The sequence below is a fragment of the Sylvia atricapilla genome, chromosome 13 (genome assembly GCF_009819655.1).
Source record: "Sylvia atricapilla isolate bSylAtr1 chromosome 13, bSylAtr1.pri, whole genome shotgun sequence".
In the NCBI taxonomy this organism is placed as follows: Eukaryota; Metazoa; Chordata; class Aves; order Passeriformes; family Sylviidae; genus Sylvia; species Sylvia atricapilla.
The window spans coordinates 6,744,224-6,760,118 of record NC_089152.1 but is presented as its reverse complement, the minus strand read 5'-3'; the positions used below and the strand labels follow the sequence as shown (position 1 = coordinate 6,760,118).

At 41.2% G+C, this 15,895-nt stretch overlaps 1 protein-coding gene across 1 annotated transcript in view; it reads right to left on the bottom strand.

Annotated features, from left to right (window-relative positions):
* AKAP13 (A-kinase anchoring protein 13) overlaps window positions 1-15,895 on the bottom strand; it is a 70,198-nt gene that overhangs the window by 38,845 nt on the left and 15,458 nt on the right. The window contains exons 4-6 of the mRNA XM_066328288.1: window positions 10,493-10,836; window positions 1,573-1,750; window positions 883-991 (exon numbers count right to left, since the gene is read on the bottom strand). Of these exons, the coding sequence (XP_066184385.1) occupies window positions 883-991; window positions 1,573-1,750; window positions 10,493-10,836 (631 nt within the window). The remainder of the gene's footprint in view (window positions 1-882; window positions 992-1,572; window positions 1,751-10,492; window positions 10,837-15,895) is intronic.

Sequence of the window (15,895 nt, the reverse complement as noted above, 5' to 3'; positions counted from 1 at the left end):
TTTAAAAACATCTCCTACAAAGCACAATCCCAGTGAGCTTCCTCCAGCAGTCCTCCTCCATGAATGAAACACCTTTCTTAAAGCATCTTGTTGTGCTTTGGCAAGGCAGAATCATGTTAATAAAGAGCAAAGATCAGACACCATCACTAAGTGACAAGACAAGAGCTAAAATGTCAACAGGGTTTCTGGCTGGCAATGAAAAAAATGAAAACGTGTAATACATCCTAAGCACACCCAGCTGCAGCCTTCTGAATGACTTTTTCAGCTGAAAGAATCAATTCAGCCAAGTTGCAAAATTAAGTGCTTGTTATCACTTCAATTATGCTAAACTGGAAAATTTTATAGAATCATCTTTTATTATTTTCTTCAGGAATGAGATTCAATAAATTACACCCAACTGCTCCAAAATATTTAACTCAAAATGAATAGCAACAAACTTCCTCAAGGAGATCAAGACATGGATCCTAAGTTTCCATGCACCAGCTTTAAAAAAAGTCCTAGACTCAGGGCTCTCAAGTGGAATTTACCTGACATCAAAGGAAGTGACTCTGAAAGGATGCAAAATTAGATCCTATTTTTTTCTATAGTTAATGAACTCAATAAATCATAGTTTTCATACCAGTAGTCTAATTTAGAAAGAAAAACGTAACCCACCCAAAGGAAACCCAACAGAAAGAAAACAGCAGGGATACACTGGGAAGAACAAAACTAAACTGAATGAGTTCTGCCTTTCCACCCCCAGTTCCATGCAGCAGTGAAACATGTACTTCCTGTAATAAAGGAAGCATGAGCAGGCAGTAGCACATTTTGCTTTGGGAAGGTGGCAAGATATACTCAATTATGCAGATGACAGAGTGGGTAAGGGAAAACTGGATTACTCACTGTCAAGCACTGGTTTGCTAATTGACATTAGAGACATGGATTTGGTCAGTGGAGATGAAACAGCAGAAGAACAGAAGTTAAATCCTTGTGGCTGTGATGTCTGATGCACCTGCAGAACAGAACACAACCACATTGGGTATGTCCAGAATGACAGAACCATCCCAGCCTCAGATCCCAGTTCAGTGCTCATGTTTACTGCACTGTCACTTTGAAACAGTGAAACAGTGCACAGGTGAAATGCAACATTTTGTTTTGTCTTTTAAGTGTCAGACAACTAATTATGCAACAGAGAGATGATGTGTGCTTGACTTTCTTGCAAGACATTACAAAACAGATATTGTTAAAACCCTTATTGTTAAAATTTCCCCTGATGGCCATGGAAATAGCTGTTGTGACTCAACTCCTCAGCAGAACTAGACTGTGGTTCAACTTGGTAAAAAAAATCTGAGGCCTAGCAGTATGTTCCCCAAAACTGCCATTCTTCTAAGCAAGAGAAGACACAGGAGTTGTGTTGCCACAAAGAAAGAAGTAGAATATTTAAAACAGCTGGAGATTCCTCCATGTTGAAGACAGAAAAAATTTAATATTATGTAGATGCACATGTAAGGTGGAAGCTGTCACTTGGGAAAATTACTTCCAAAATTTGATGTAGCATTTCCCAGACATCCAACAGTAGTTAGACAGCTTTACCTGGTGGTTGTAGTCTATGATTTCTCCTTGCTCAAGCTCCTCACTGAGCAGGACCAGAGACTGATTGCTGGCAAGTGGACTCCTCCTGAGGTCTTTGGAGCTCAGAGAAGAAGCCTCCAGGTTTGTAGAGGGCTTCTTGTTCTCACCAGAGTCTCCAGCAAGGCCTTCTAGGCTGTAACTAAAGAGAAAGCACAGAGGTCAGATGCTGCCAAACTCTTAGGGACCCATTTCTTTGAGCACAGAGCACCTGCAAACATAAAACAGACAGCAGGCACTGAAGTGTGCAGGCAAATGCAGGTGTTACTCCTCAGCATGTTCTTTTTCCTTCAGAGCAAATAGCAACATCTTTGTGCTTCTGATGAGACATAAAGATTTGTTCATTGCTTGAACAACCATTGAAACTACTGGTCAATCACCTTCCCTACTGTTTTTTTTACTCTGAGTGGTGTACAGGGAAAATCCAGAAACACCCCTTCTAAAGATTTTGGCCTTTCCACATATTCTCTTTGCTAGCTTTTTATTAGGCTCTCCCTCTGAAGAAAGCCACCCAAATCAAACTACCCTGCATAGCACAGAGCTGCCTGTCCTGGACCAACACCCCTCCCAGCATGCACATCAGCTACTGTCACCACTGCAGCCACATCCTCTGAACTTATTTTAAATCTTGACACGGCACAGTTTTGGCATTGGTAATGTAATTTATTCTGCCAAATCTGGTTTCTTTTTTATTCATGCTGTGGCTTTGTTTTTAAATTCAATAAATGTTGTCTCCATCATCCAACCAATTTTATTTTATCATCTACTGAGGGAGCTAGGTCTTGTCCAGCAGAGCTGGGCAATAACTCAAAGCTAAATAAAATACTAAACTTTTGCTTGCAGAACTGTTAGAAATAAAACATTTGGCCAAACTCTATAGAGACAGGTGCTGATAGACAAGTTACCTCTACTGAAAAATACCAATATACACTCCTCTCACCTAGACAAAGCACACATTCTCTCTCACATGGGACTATTTAATCTTATAAATTTTGCCTAATATTCTGCTTCTGACCCTCTTGCTCCTCATGCCCAAGCATCAACAAACCTGTGCAAATGTGAAACCCAGTTCACTGGGTGAAGCTTTACAGAGTCCCCTCCCAGCACACAAGCACAGATCCATGGCTAATGTTTGATTTGATGGTCACTAAGTCCCAGCCCAAGCCTGGATTTATATCCCAACCCAAGGCTAATCATGACATCTCAGTGCAGAACAAGCTGACAGGCAAACACATGAAAAAGAAAACATACTACAGGTTGTACAGGTGATTTAAACAATCAGAGCAGCTTTAAATTCAGGTAGACTTGCATAGCAGTGATTAATGTTCTGCACTCCCTTAGAAGCATTAAAAGGCTCATAAATATGCACCTCGAAAGCAAACACTGCAATAAACCACGAATAAGAAGATTTAGTAGATTTAGAAAACCATTTTTCGTGGTAATTAATGAGAAAAAAGACTGGTTGAAGCATTTATAATTTAATCTCCTTTAGGAAGATTGTGACTCATCAATGTGTATCAACAGCAGGCATTTAAAAGTTTATTCTAAAACACCTGTAGGAAGAAATCAGTCCCATTTCAACTGATTATTTAGGACAGAAGAATATATCTTTTTTACATTCCAAGGTGGCAAAAACAATGCTACACAACAGAGAAAATAATTCATGTACTCGTGTCAAAACTAGCTGCAAATATTAGCCCATAAAATGGGTATCAGTGATACTGGTCTGTAATTTGCTGATTGGCATATATACATCAACCACAATTAAACTGTACCAGGAAGGGCAAGTTTACTTCTCAATATCTGCTCTTCAGAAGAACAGTTTTAACAGCTCTGCCCACAACCAGCAAAAACTGCCAGAGAAAAGCTATAATGCCATAAAATGTGGAGGACTGGCTTCCAAACAATATTGGGTAAAGATGTGACCTGCAAACATCAATCTCAGCGCTGGGACTTTCTACAGAAGACACAAATTTTAAGAGCCTGGAAAATTTTCATCTGTGGTGATCACATAGTTTTTTTCAGAGGTTTTACATGATTAGTCTCTCTGAAGAAAAGCCTAGGTTTTCAGTTTACAGAGAGCATGTCTGTGTGAACTTAAATCCTTTATGAGACAGAGCTGGTACAGAGCCATGCTGAATCATATTTAATCTTGGTTTGATTCTTTGGCTGTCACAATCATCATTCTGATCACTGCTGCAGAAAAAAGCACGTCTTGAAGTCACCACAGAGCAGAGCAGCTCAACCCAACAGTGCAGCTTCTCTAATGCCAGAGGCCAGTGGAAAGCAGCCACCACCTCCACGTGCAGCCCCATCCTGAGGATCCACTCCCAAGAGTAATTGCTGAAAAAAGCAGACCAAGCAAACAAACACGTGCACGCTTCAGCCAGAGCAGCCGTGGAGGAGGCGACGCACAAGAAGCTGACGACAGGGTGTTTGCAGTGCTCCTGTGCTGCTGCACATTTATTCATACCATACCTTCTACAAGTAAAGTCAGGACCCATGGCAATGTACTGTACGCCTGAGGGACACCAGCTCAAACTAGGAACAGCAAAAGAGGCAAAGAAAGGAAAAGGGCAATGATTATCGGGTTGTCATGGAACATGGGGAATGTTAAAAGACTCTCACTCTCACATACTGTAAAAAAAACCCCAACAATAAACTCAGAAATAATGCAGTAGCACGTGTCTGGTTGCACAAACACACCACGGCGATCCAAAGGCCCGAGGTTACCACTGCACAAGGAGCAGGACAGCCCATGCTTCCCCCAAACCAACCCCATTAGTGAGTATACAATGTACTGGGAGAAGGACTCCTTGTGGGGAGAGAGGTTTTGGGGAAAAACAAGGCTAAAACCTACCAAAGCCAATTTGTAAGTAATTACACATGGCCATTGTGTTAGTAATGATTAGTATTTTCCTGGTAATGTTCATCCTCAAATCAGAAAACTAATCCCTTACAGATATTTCATAGTGTAAGTATCCACCACAGAAATATTAATAACCTCAGGCTACGCTTGGAAAAAATAAGGAGAAAGACACATTCTTAAATAATGTAAACCAGTCAGTGAAAGAGGCTGGAAGGAAAAAACAGGCTAATCTTACTATTAACTTGAGATTAAATCAAGAGTGCTTCTGACTAAAAAACCTTTCAGTTCTCATTCCCCAAAAGAGTCCCAAAGCTGCATCATGAAAGACTAAGAAATGCAAATACGGAATGCAAATATTTTGGTTATTATTTTAGACTGCTTTTGTTATTTTTTCTCTCTTAGTTCATGGCCCAACTGCAGGTTTTGCAGAAACAGAGAAATCCATCTTCTTATCAGCTATGACATTTAAATGATCCCTAAATCCTGAAAAAGCTGTTCAGGAAGCATACATTGTGTGAAAGGAATTTTGCATAAGCACAAGTCCTGCTCCCAAGTTCTGGTCTGAGATCCATGCAAGGAGGGGACATGGCCAGAGCACACTTTGCTCCATGACAGGAGCCCGTGAAAATAGCAAAGCAAATTTAAGCCTTCCTGGACAAGAAAATTTGAGTGCTAGAAGCCTCTGACGGCACAGACAAAGATTTAAACCCACTGAATGCATCATGTCATGCCAAGTCCTCATGTTGTTTCCACACACAGTGCAACACTGGAAACATTCTGGAAGGATTTGACAATTGGAAACATTCTGGAAGAGTGCTCAACAATTGCTGCCTGTTTTATAAAGGATGTTAACTGGGTGAGGATGCACCCAAAGCTTTGTACCCAAAAGCTCCCAGGTGTGCTTCACCAGTAGCTCTCAGCACAGTACTATAAACGTTCTTCATGAAAATATTCCTTCCCAAAATATGACAGTATTTCCAAGTACTTAATCACCCTCACCCAATTCAACCACAATGGCAGATGTTTAAGTATTAGTGGGGGGATGACAGGAAGTAAATACTTGTGTGAAATCATAGAGAAACCAAGTCTGGGCCACAAGAAACCCATCTCCATCACACACAGGCTGCACTCCCAGGCCTGGGTCACTCAGACCTGCTCAGGGGCAACTGAGAAAGCAGCCCAAGGAAGGTGTCACACACAATTCCCCAGGCCACTTGCTTGTAGCCACAAGAGCACTGAGCTTGGTGGATCCTTTGGGATATGCTTGTCACCTTGCTTTCCAAAGCCATTCATTTTTGTGTGGTCCCTTTTCAATCAAAGGAAAGAAGATTCTCCTCATTAAAAAAATTATCAAACGCTTACACTAGACTTTAAAAGATGTCGCTATTCCTGATCACTGCCATGTTATGGTGATGATCCCAAATGCTAAAACTGCAGGGAAGGGTAGTAGAAAAGTAGAGGGAGGGAAGAAGAGGAGCCTTACATATGTAGGAGGAAGCCTGGAAGTGTTAAGATCTCAGAGAAGGAAGGAAGGGATCTGTTGGCAAAGACTGTGGAAAGCACTCCTGCAGAATCACAGTCCTGCAGGACAGCATTACCCACAGCCTGTTGGTAACACCATAAAATCCTAGAAGAATCAATGCAGAGCATGCAAAATTCCTTTACAGAAGATAATTTGGGGTGGAGGATGAACTTTTATCTACATCAGCCTTGAGGGAGAGCATAACCTGTTGGAATCAGTTTCAGGCTCCTGCTCTGCAAGTGGGGTTAGAGAGGATGATTCCAGAACGGTTCAGAGACTAGAAAAAGTGACAAAGTGTTTATGAAAGAATTATCACACATTTCAGATATGACCAGGTATTCTAGACATTTTCTTTATTCTATATGTAAGCTCAGTGTTTCAGGATATTTTGACTCTAAATACTAACACAGCTCCTACAGAGGAGCCCTAAGAGACTCCTGATTAAAAAAAAGTTCATTTGCATGAGCTGAGAAGACAAGCACTGCACTGCTTCCTGCAGTGATGCAAACGAAGTGGCTTCTTAGAAGTAAAGAAGCACGTTCTTTCTTGTGCCTTTTTTAAAAAATTCTATTTAAGAGTGTTATTTTGAACTGTACAGCACTGCTAAGGTTCATTGATGCTGGTGCATGGTAAGGCACAGTTATTTTTTTCATCATAACGTCATGGTAACATTCTTTTCACATTCTTCTGCACTTTCAGAACCACTGAATGCCAGAAGTTCAACTTTTTTATGTTGCCTAAGATGTCTAAGTGTGGATCTCAAAAATTAAGTATCCTCTTTTATATACTAAGAGCCAATGCAAGGGTTACATGACTGTAACTGCCTATTTGTGGGATGGATGAGAAACTTAAAGTTTGTTATAGAGAGGAAAAACACATGGAAGTAAAGAGAACAACACATCTTATTCTCTGTTTTTTAGGAAGATGGTTATAAAACCAGCAAAAGAGCAAAATTAAAGCCATTTAATTCAACCAGCTGCAGATCTGCAGAGTGTTCTGAGATCGTGTCTGACCCATCCCCTCCCTCAGCTGCCCCTCCTGCAAGTCTTGCCAGGAGTCTCTGATGTGCTTTCAATCCAAACCACACACATGCTCCCAGGTAAACCACTGTTTTAACCAACTCCAAATCTTACACATGGCAAAGGCCAACAAAATAACATCTGAGATTTCTCTTCATTATTAACATAATGTTATGTTAATAGGAGAAAACAGCTCAAGCACGTGCTCTGTGGGGCACAAAACCTGCCCTGGGTCAGACTGGAGAGAGAAAGCAGCCAGGTGGGATGCACAGCTCTAAGGCCAACACTTCCAGAGGTACTACAGGTTTACTAACATGAGAGGATGGAGTTAGTAGACATTCAAACACAAAACAGTTAGTCACATTAGTTGGCTTTGTACCTTCTCCTATGAATGGGAGGCTTCTTTATACCATCCCCCAGAATTCGCATTGAACTGAAAATGAATCATGGAGAATGGTCAGCAGCTTGAACGAAAACAAAATTAACAAATGGCAGCTAAACACACAGACAGAGGGAATGGACATACAGGGAAAACAAAAAATGAAATATGAAAGGAAGTAATGAGTCTCTGTGTTTCTCTTCTCTTCTACAAATAAATCTGGGGTTTGGTTGGTTTTATTTTGTACAGAAAGAAGGTTGCACAGGTATTGGCCAAACTGCAACTTTGCTGCTGCCAAAGCCAGGTCAGTTTAAAGTTTAGGTAAGGCCAAACTCTTTGACAGAAGCTGTTAACAACAGTGATTAATACTACAGCTCCAGTTTTGCAGTGCTTAATCCATCAGTGAAACATGAGGGGTTTTTTTTTTGTCCAGCCCAGATTTTTAACATACACTGCAGCACTGCTGAAAGCCAGGCATTTCAAATCCACTATGAACATCAGGAATTAACTGAAGGATGAACATCCTTTTGTGCAGCCTTGTTGGTTTTCTTTGTACTTTTAATAGCGAAATGTACACACAAGGATTATCTGTGAAGTGCATTTGAGGAAAGACAGGAAGTGAAGGGGAACTGAGCATCTTTTCACATTTCATTTAAGATTATTATTTTTTTCCCCTGATCTTTTCTGTGAACAAACTTTTATGCTCATCCCTCTTACAAACAGAAAACATGTAACAGTGGAAAAGACCAAATTTTACAAAAGCTGATTTTTTTTTTTTTTCTGTAGGCTTTTTGGGTCCTGTATCAGCACTTCTTGATTTAGCTTTGCCATCAAGGTCAGGACTAGTTTTGGGGTGGATGGGGGCTGCCAAGTCATGGCTGGGGCAGGAAGCATCTCTCAGAGCTCAGCTGATGGTGCTCTCATCACCCCATTGCTCTTCCTGGCTGCACAGCCCATCAGCCTGGGCTGATTTTGGTGGAAATTACACTTTATTTGGTTATTTTTCTCCTCATTTAGTGAGTGCAAGCTGCTCACCTACAGAGCAGAGAAGTGCCAGGGGTGCCCAGAGGAGGGGAGGGAGCACAAAAGGGTGGTGGGAGCAGCACAGATCCAGCCCATCAGCAGGGCAAACCTCAGCCAAGGCTTGTGCTCAGTGTTACTCCACTTCGATGGTTTGCAAAACTCAAGTTGCAATAGGGACTTTTCCCCTTCAACTGGAAAAGCATCTACTGCATGAAAACAATGAATAAGCAAACACTCCAAATTTAACAGATTCGAGTGAAAGTCACTTGTTTGCACTTCACTTCCTCAGTATTTGTTGTTTCTCACTAAGCAACGAGAGTCTCAACATCACAACAGCCACATATGAAAAGAACAAAGAAAACAACAAAACGACACAGCAAATAATCCAAATTCCTTTCTAAAAGGAGCATAAAAACAAACATGAATCTAATCAGCACCACAGACCCACCCAGCTTTTCTTTTTTAATTACACTAAATGACAGCTATCCTTATGTAGCTGCGGTTGTATGTGAGAACATATGAGAAGAATTACTGTTCCTTTAACTCAGATTTTCTTACATTTACAATGAATGCATTTTCCCATATCAGAAACAGCCTCCGAAGTGTGATGCAGGAGAATTTAACCCCATCTGTCAGTGTGAGCAGTGATTACCAGCTATGCAGCTTATTACCCTCAGAAATCCTTATGCATCAGACCCTACACTTAAAAAAATATCGTCCCAAATGAGTTTATGAGCTATGGACTCCTTCTGTCATTAACCTGCAGGTATGCTGACTCTTTTGTCGCTTCTAAAAATTAATGGGCGTTATTTAACTTATTTAAATATTACCTGGGGACCAGGAATGAAGCCCAAAAAAGGTGACAGTGTCAAACAACATGAAGAACAATTGTATGTTACTTAGAGGATCCTGAATGGTTTTCAACACTGACTTTAAAACCTGAAGGGTCTATAATATCCCTTTAGTGACACCCACAGCTGCTGTGTGTACAGGATGCATACAATCCTGATGGGAGGCTGCTGGCTCTCCCTGGATTATCCAAAGATGTCAGTAACCATTTTCAGGAACCTGTTGTGGGTGGCCAGTTTTAATTTAATGCCATGCAGCCCCACATGCAATGGCTCTGTTTCTGTTAACAGAAGAATGTTTGCCATAAGGACACAACAGGCAGCCAGAGAGTGGCACTGCGCTGCTCACTCTGTGAGCTGTAGGGAGGATATGGCACCCTAAACCTGCTAAAGCCCATTCCTGCTCTGAGAGCCTCAAAGCACATTGAAAACACTGGCCAAACCTCCACTGGGCTCAGAATACACAGGGTTTGGCTCCAAGCATCCCACAGCCCAAATGCTGAACAGTGCAGGGCATGGCAGGGAACCTCACACTCTCCTTTATTCCATCTTCTTCCCCACTGAAACAGGGGACTGAGAAACTTTTCCTCCCACAGTCACTTGGCACCAGCATGGACACACTCACATGGCTCATACACATCTCCCTCTTGTACCTTCTGAAAGAACAGATGGGAAAACCTCCCTTTTGAATCTCCCTGAACAACACCAGGGGCATTGGTGATGGGTTAGGTGGAACTTACTGTCCATGAGAGACTGAGGTGGCACCAATGCTGTGGAACAGGGAGGACTCATCTCACCATTATGAAAAGCTTCCACAGAATTTTTTTAAACCCCGGTGCCTGTGTTATCTCTTAATACAAACAGAGAAATAATGGTGATGTTTATTCTGTGGTCAGTGAGATTTAACACTCCAATAATTCCTTTGTACAGACAAGGGTGGTGACAGTTCTAATGGAAGACCTGTCCCGAGGTAATTCCATTTACTCTGGAAAGCTCAAGCATACTATAGGAATTAAGTACTTTAATCCTGAAAGTTAATTAAAGAAAAACGAAACAAACATACATTAAGAGATTGTATTAACCTCTTCAAATGAAAAAGAAATAATCAAAAGCGACGTGCTCGCTTCTGATAAACTCCTCCGTTTTATCATACCGGGTTTAAAGCTCAGATAAATACCCATGAGTGGGCGGGTGCAGAGTGAACCAAAGCAGCTCTTCACTCACCTCCTCTGGTTGATTTCTGCCTCGTTGGTGGCGTTCTTGCCCGGGCCCCAGCTGTGCCGGCGGAACGGAGACAGCGGCCGCATGGAGCTGCGCAGGACGGAGGAAGGAGTGGGCACATCCGTGATGCTGTCCAGCTCCTCTTCCTTCTCCCCTCCCTCTGAGGACACCATGTTGGTGCAGCTGCCACCCAGGCTGTGCCTGTCCTTGGGCTGGGAGAAGTTCCCTGTGGGTGGGAAGGGGAGGGAGGTGTCGCTGCCCAGGGATGAGTTCCTCTCCAGGGACATGGTGTCATCCGCAGAGGAGCTGGAGCTGGTGACATCGCACGCAGACTGCTCCTCTTCAGACTGCTGGGGGTAAGAAAAACTCAGAATAAGTTAAAGTGGAATCATAGAGTGGTTTGGGTTGGAAGAGACCTCTAGGGAGATAAGCTAGTCCAACACCCTTGCTGTGGGCAGGGACATTGTTCACTAGGTCAGGTTGTTCAAAGACCCATCCAGCCTGGGCCTGAACACTTCCAATGAAGTGAATACATTTAACATTTTAAATAAATGCAAATATTTTATATTTCACATGTTCTAAGAGATTTCTTAGTTGATGGCATAAGACTAATTAACCATCACAGAACTGTGACTTTTTGCTCTGGTTTCAAAAGATGTTGAAATGCTCTGCAGGGTGATCTCTTCCACCCCAGAAGTCCCTGGCTGCCATTACCCAGGCTCCCAGCTCACATCCTCTGCCTGCCTTCCTCCTCCCAATTCTATATCTCATCCTACACAGCAAATCCTGTTCCTCTCACCATTTCTGGCTAAACCTGTTATCAATCAAGGTGCCATAAAACTGCCAAAGGTTTACTGAGAGCAAGTAATGGGGAAGAGGGTTATCACAGCTCCTGATGACAAACTCCAGCCTCTCCTGTGGGACTGGGATGGGCTTGTAGAGCTCAAGAGCAATGCACTGCTCCACTGCATCATGCAACACAAAAGGGAGAATTTACTCAGTAGCAGAAAACAGACAGAAAAAAGTAAAAGCTTAATTCCCCATCCCCATCTACTTTCCATTAAGCAGAAAGTTAATACCAGGGTTTGCAGCATTTTTCAAAATCTGTCATCGAAGAAGATTGTTCTACAGGATCAGCTACCCTGTATTAGAGATTTTGAGTCATACTGTAATTTTTGGGTTTAGTTTGCTCCAAAAGCAGTATGGAGATGCCAAACTGGTTCTCTCTGGCCAAAGGCCATGTGCTGACCATACAGCCCCAGCAGAGCCCCTGAGTATTCCGCATTCCCTGTGGCCACAATAAAAAACACAAGCATCCTTCTGACATCACCTCCAGTCTCAAATGGTGTTTGCCCCGAGGGACTGACACGGGAAGTTTCAATTTATCCTCCTGCAGAGCCCTGTGCTGTTATCATTTAAAATAATAACAGGCAGAGTGCTCTGTCAGGCCATACACAGCAGAGCAGTCAGCAAAAGGTGGTTAATTGTCCTCACACAGAGGGCTCAGGGGGCTGGGCAGCAGCTGAGTGCTCCAAGGGCTGCAGGCTGTCAGCAAGCATTTGGCAGAAGACAGCTGGATACAAAATCCTGCTCTTGGAAAGGAAAGATGGGCATCAGACCACATGGAGGGAAGGATGAGCAGGAGCGATGTTAAACAGTTCAGAGACTTGTTTTTCTGGGCTTTATTTGAGGAACACACTACAAGTTATAAGCTATTTATTTAACCAAACAAATAGAAACTGAGGTATTAAAAAAAAATCTTCTAATTGAATATTTCACTATTCAGAGAGAAGCCCTGTTTCAAGCTTAGCTGTTTTTTTGTTCTTAGTTCAGTTTAACAGGTACACAGTAATGTTCCTGAGATGGTTTAAGTAAATGCTGTCACACTGCTTCCCCTCTCACATCCATCAAAGGGAAACAGAGGAAAAAAAAAAAAAAAAGAAAAGAAGACAGAATCCACAGCACAGCACTGAAGTATGAGAACCTTTTAAACACAAAGCATTAAAAATCCACACTAAAAATACATCCCTCCAAAATCATTCACTTACGTTAAGGTATGTCAAATGTTAATAGCGAATTTCAGAAAACTATGTCCTGTAACCTAGTAAACGACTGAATTTGATACATTTCAACAGAAAGTTGAGGTTTAAAGAAAAGAGAACTGAAACGGAAGCCCTGTGAAGTATTTGATGATGTTCAACAGTCTTCAAGATAATCTGATATTTGCGTGACTCATGATAGAGCTTACCGAATTGCTTAAATACAGACAAATTAGGTAGTCAATATGTGGGTAACACTCCTACAGTGGAAGAAACAGTCTGCCACTTTTCTATGACAGAAAAATACTGTCAGACATTAGATCAGACTGAATGGAGCAACCTGGCCTAGTGGAAGGTCTCTGCCCAGGGCAGGGGCTGGAACAAGAGCTTTGAAGTCCCTTCCAAGCCAAACCATTCTGTGATTCTGCAACTGGGAAAGCACAGTAGGAGAGGAGAGGACTGACTTCACCCCATCAGCTGGGTGAAGCATGGGGCAGTTTGGAAACTTTCAATCTGGATGCAAATCTAGAAACAATAGTGCAGAACACTAAATTAAACAGGGAGGAATTAGAGTAAAAAGAGGAATTTTTATTTCCCAGATGAGAATACTGCTGCAGTTTGAAATGCACAACAAAACCCACTTCCCTAACAAGGAAGATTTAGGGCTTTTATCACAAAACGCAGTTCAAGGAGACGTTTGAAAAAAGGGAAATACATTTGGTCCATTTTAACTTTTACCTTGAGCATTTGACTGACGACAGAACACAATAAACAGTTCCCTTGAACTTGTGGCTCATGCTTATTCTTCTAAAAATATTCTGCCGTCATTTCAATGATTTTTTTTTTTCTTTTGAAACAAAGGAAAACAGTTAATATGAAAGACGACTGTGTCTGAAAAATGCCAAGTGTGGCTGACACATCTAAAACATCTACACTGTAGTCACCACTGCAAATAATCAGCTATCTGGCCAGTAAGTATGCATTGCTCTTTAATCCTATTTGAGTAAGAAAATAGCATGTTTGAAGAATATAATATGTCCTTTTCTTACAGGAAAAAGGAAATATTAAAGAAATACTAATTTTCTTCAAGTTAGGCTTGCTGGATTGCATCTCAATGAATTCAGAACTTTATGTGACCAGAAAGCTCATGGCCAGAAAGAGCCTTTACAGACATTTGCTAATAGGCGTTTTCTTTGCCCTCGATATTTGCTGAGAAGCTTTGAAAAAAAAAATAAGATAAGGTGTAAAAGTGAGTATTCTGAGAAAGGACACATGTACTTCTTCACAAATACAGGTAACAGAAATCACTGGGATGGTGGGGGTATAAGATAACTTCTTCAGCTAAATCCCTCCACTGTAGGAGGTCTTGATAAGGGGAATTAAAATGTTCTTTCAATCATTTCCATGATGACAACATGCAAAGTGTGAGACACAAACTCTCTCTATCCCCTGACCTTCAAAGACATTAAAGGTGTTAGAGTATTTTAAAAAAGAAGATGAAAAAATTAAACCTTGGAATCCTGAATTTTTTTCAGATTATCATTCCACTAAAGGAGTCAACAGCTTTAGTTGGCTTGATATATAACCCAACAGAGTAATTTTTGATTTTGATTTGCCTATGGCTCCAAGTTCCTTAAAATTAACCCTAATGTAGCTTTCTATTAATTATTTATCATAACTTTCATGACTTGGAGTGGAGGTGAAAGCAGCCTTCCCCTTAAAATTTTTATTCCTTTGGTTTTGTTCTTTTTTGCACAGCTGTTGGGCTTTTTTCTGTTCACTTTTTTTTTTTAAGAGATACAACAACTCTGAAAAAATAAATGCAAAGCATTTATGTAGCTGTTTATTTTCTTTGAGCAAACCAAAACAAAGGCAGAAATTAAACAATATTCAAGACTCTGAGTTGCAACCCCTTCCTTTGGCAACGATCTGTGGGTTCCTGACTCCCTTCATCTGAATCATTTCCCAAGAGGAACATTTAAAAGCTTCCCAGTAACGCTGGACTTCAGTGGCTGGTTAAAAGTTAAGATGAGCAAAGCATAAGGGCTCCACCCCAGGACGCTGCCAGATGATTGTGAGAAATGACCTTATGCAGCATTAATCATCCAAGAAGGAGGATGCTGCAAAGCCTGCCCAGATGGCTGTCTGGGACAGAGAGGGAAAAGCAGGATGACGAGGACATGGGAATGAAGTGCTGACGCAAAAAAAAAAAAAAAAAAAAAAATTAAAACATTTTGCTGAAGCCATAGACTTGGAACCAACTTCTGCATCTCAGTGACAGCCTGTAAAGTCTGGAGAAAAGGGCAGGTTTTAGTGCTGCCTGAACCTGACAACTCATGTTCCACAGCTCGGCACACAAACTTCAGAAAGAGAAAGAAAAGAAACAAGCACAGGAGAAGGGAAGGAGATGGGAGAGGAGCACACACGAAACACAGGGTAAGGTACCTTCAGATTCTGTGACTTCACAGACCCCAATTCTTCATGGTCTGGGGACAGAACAGGGCTTTCTATCTATGAATTTCAAGTGATGTCTAAGGAAGCAGCCCAAAGACCCCAGACAGATGGCAACTTGCTCTTCCTAAATTTATTTTAATGCATTAAGCAGTTAGCAAAGAAGGAGTTACTTCTACAATTTAAAAAAAAAAACAACCAAAAACAACACTAGTAGACAAAAGTTCAACTCTTGCTCCACAGAAAGGGGAAACAAGAACCAAACTAGTAATAACAATAATCACCATGACACTGAAAGGTTTGAGATCCTCTTTCTGTTCATAAACATATTCTGTCTCTTCCCAATTTCATACAGAAACTGTATTATTTCATAGGTTTATAAATAAACTACAGCCAAGACAAGCACTTTACAATATTTTTCGGACAAAAGATTACAGACACCACTTTTAATGACTATTTGGTGGTCATTAAAAATATCTATAATTTGCATTTCTACCACCTGGATTCAATACTGTAATCAAAATCAATTAAAATCAAAATCAAGATCAAAAAAGATTTAATTAGGGAACGAGCTCACAACACTAATTTAGTTTTTCTGGTCCTTTAGAAATAACTTTAACTGTAGAAAAAATATTCAGATAAATCCTGAGAAAGAAGACAAGGAAACAAATTGGTCAGGAAAACAAAGACAAAACAACTGAGGTTAAGATTAGCTCTGAATAACTTCCTAAACTCAACTCAGGAAACTTTTGAAATAATTTGAAGGCAAAGTCTGCAACCTACTGTATAATGAGAACAATGCAAAGGCTACTAAATTAAGAAATTCCCTTTCTACAAAGAAAAATTTCCTGCCTCTGCCCTCTCTCCACTGGCAATTGAAGATCTGTTTTCCTCACCACCTCCTCCCTTGGCTATG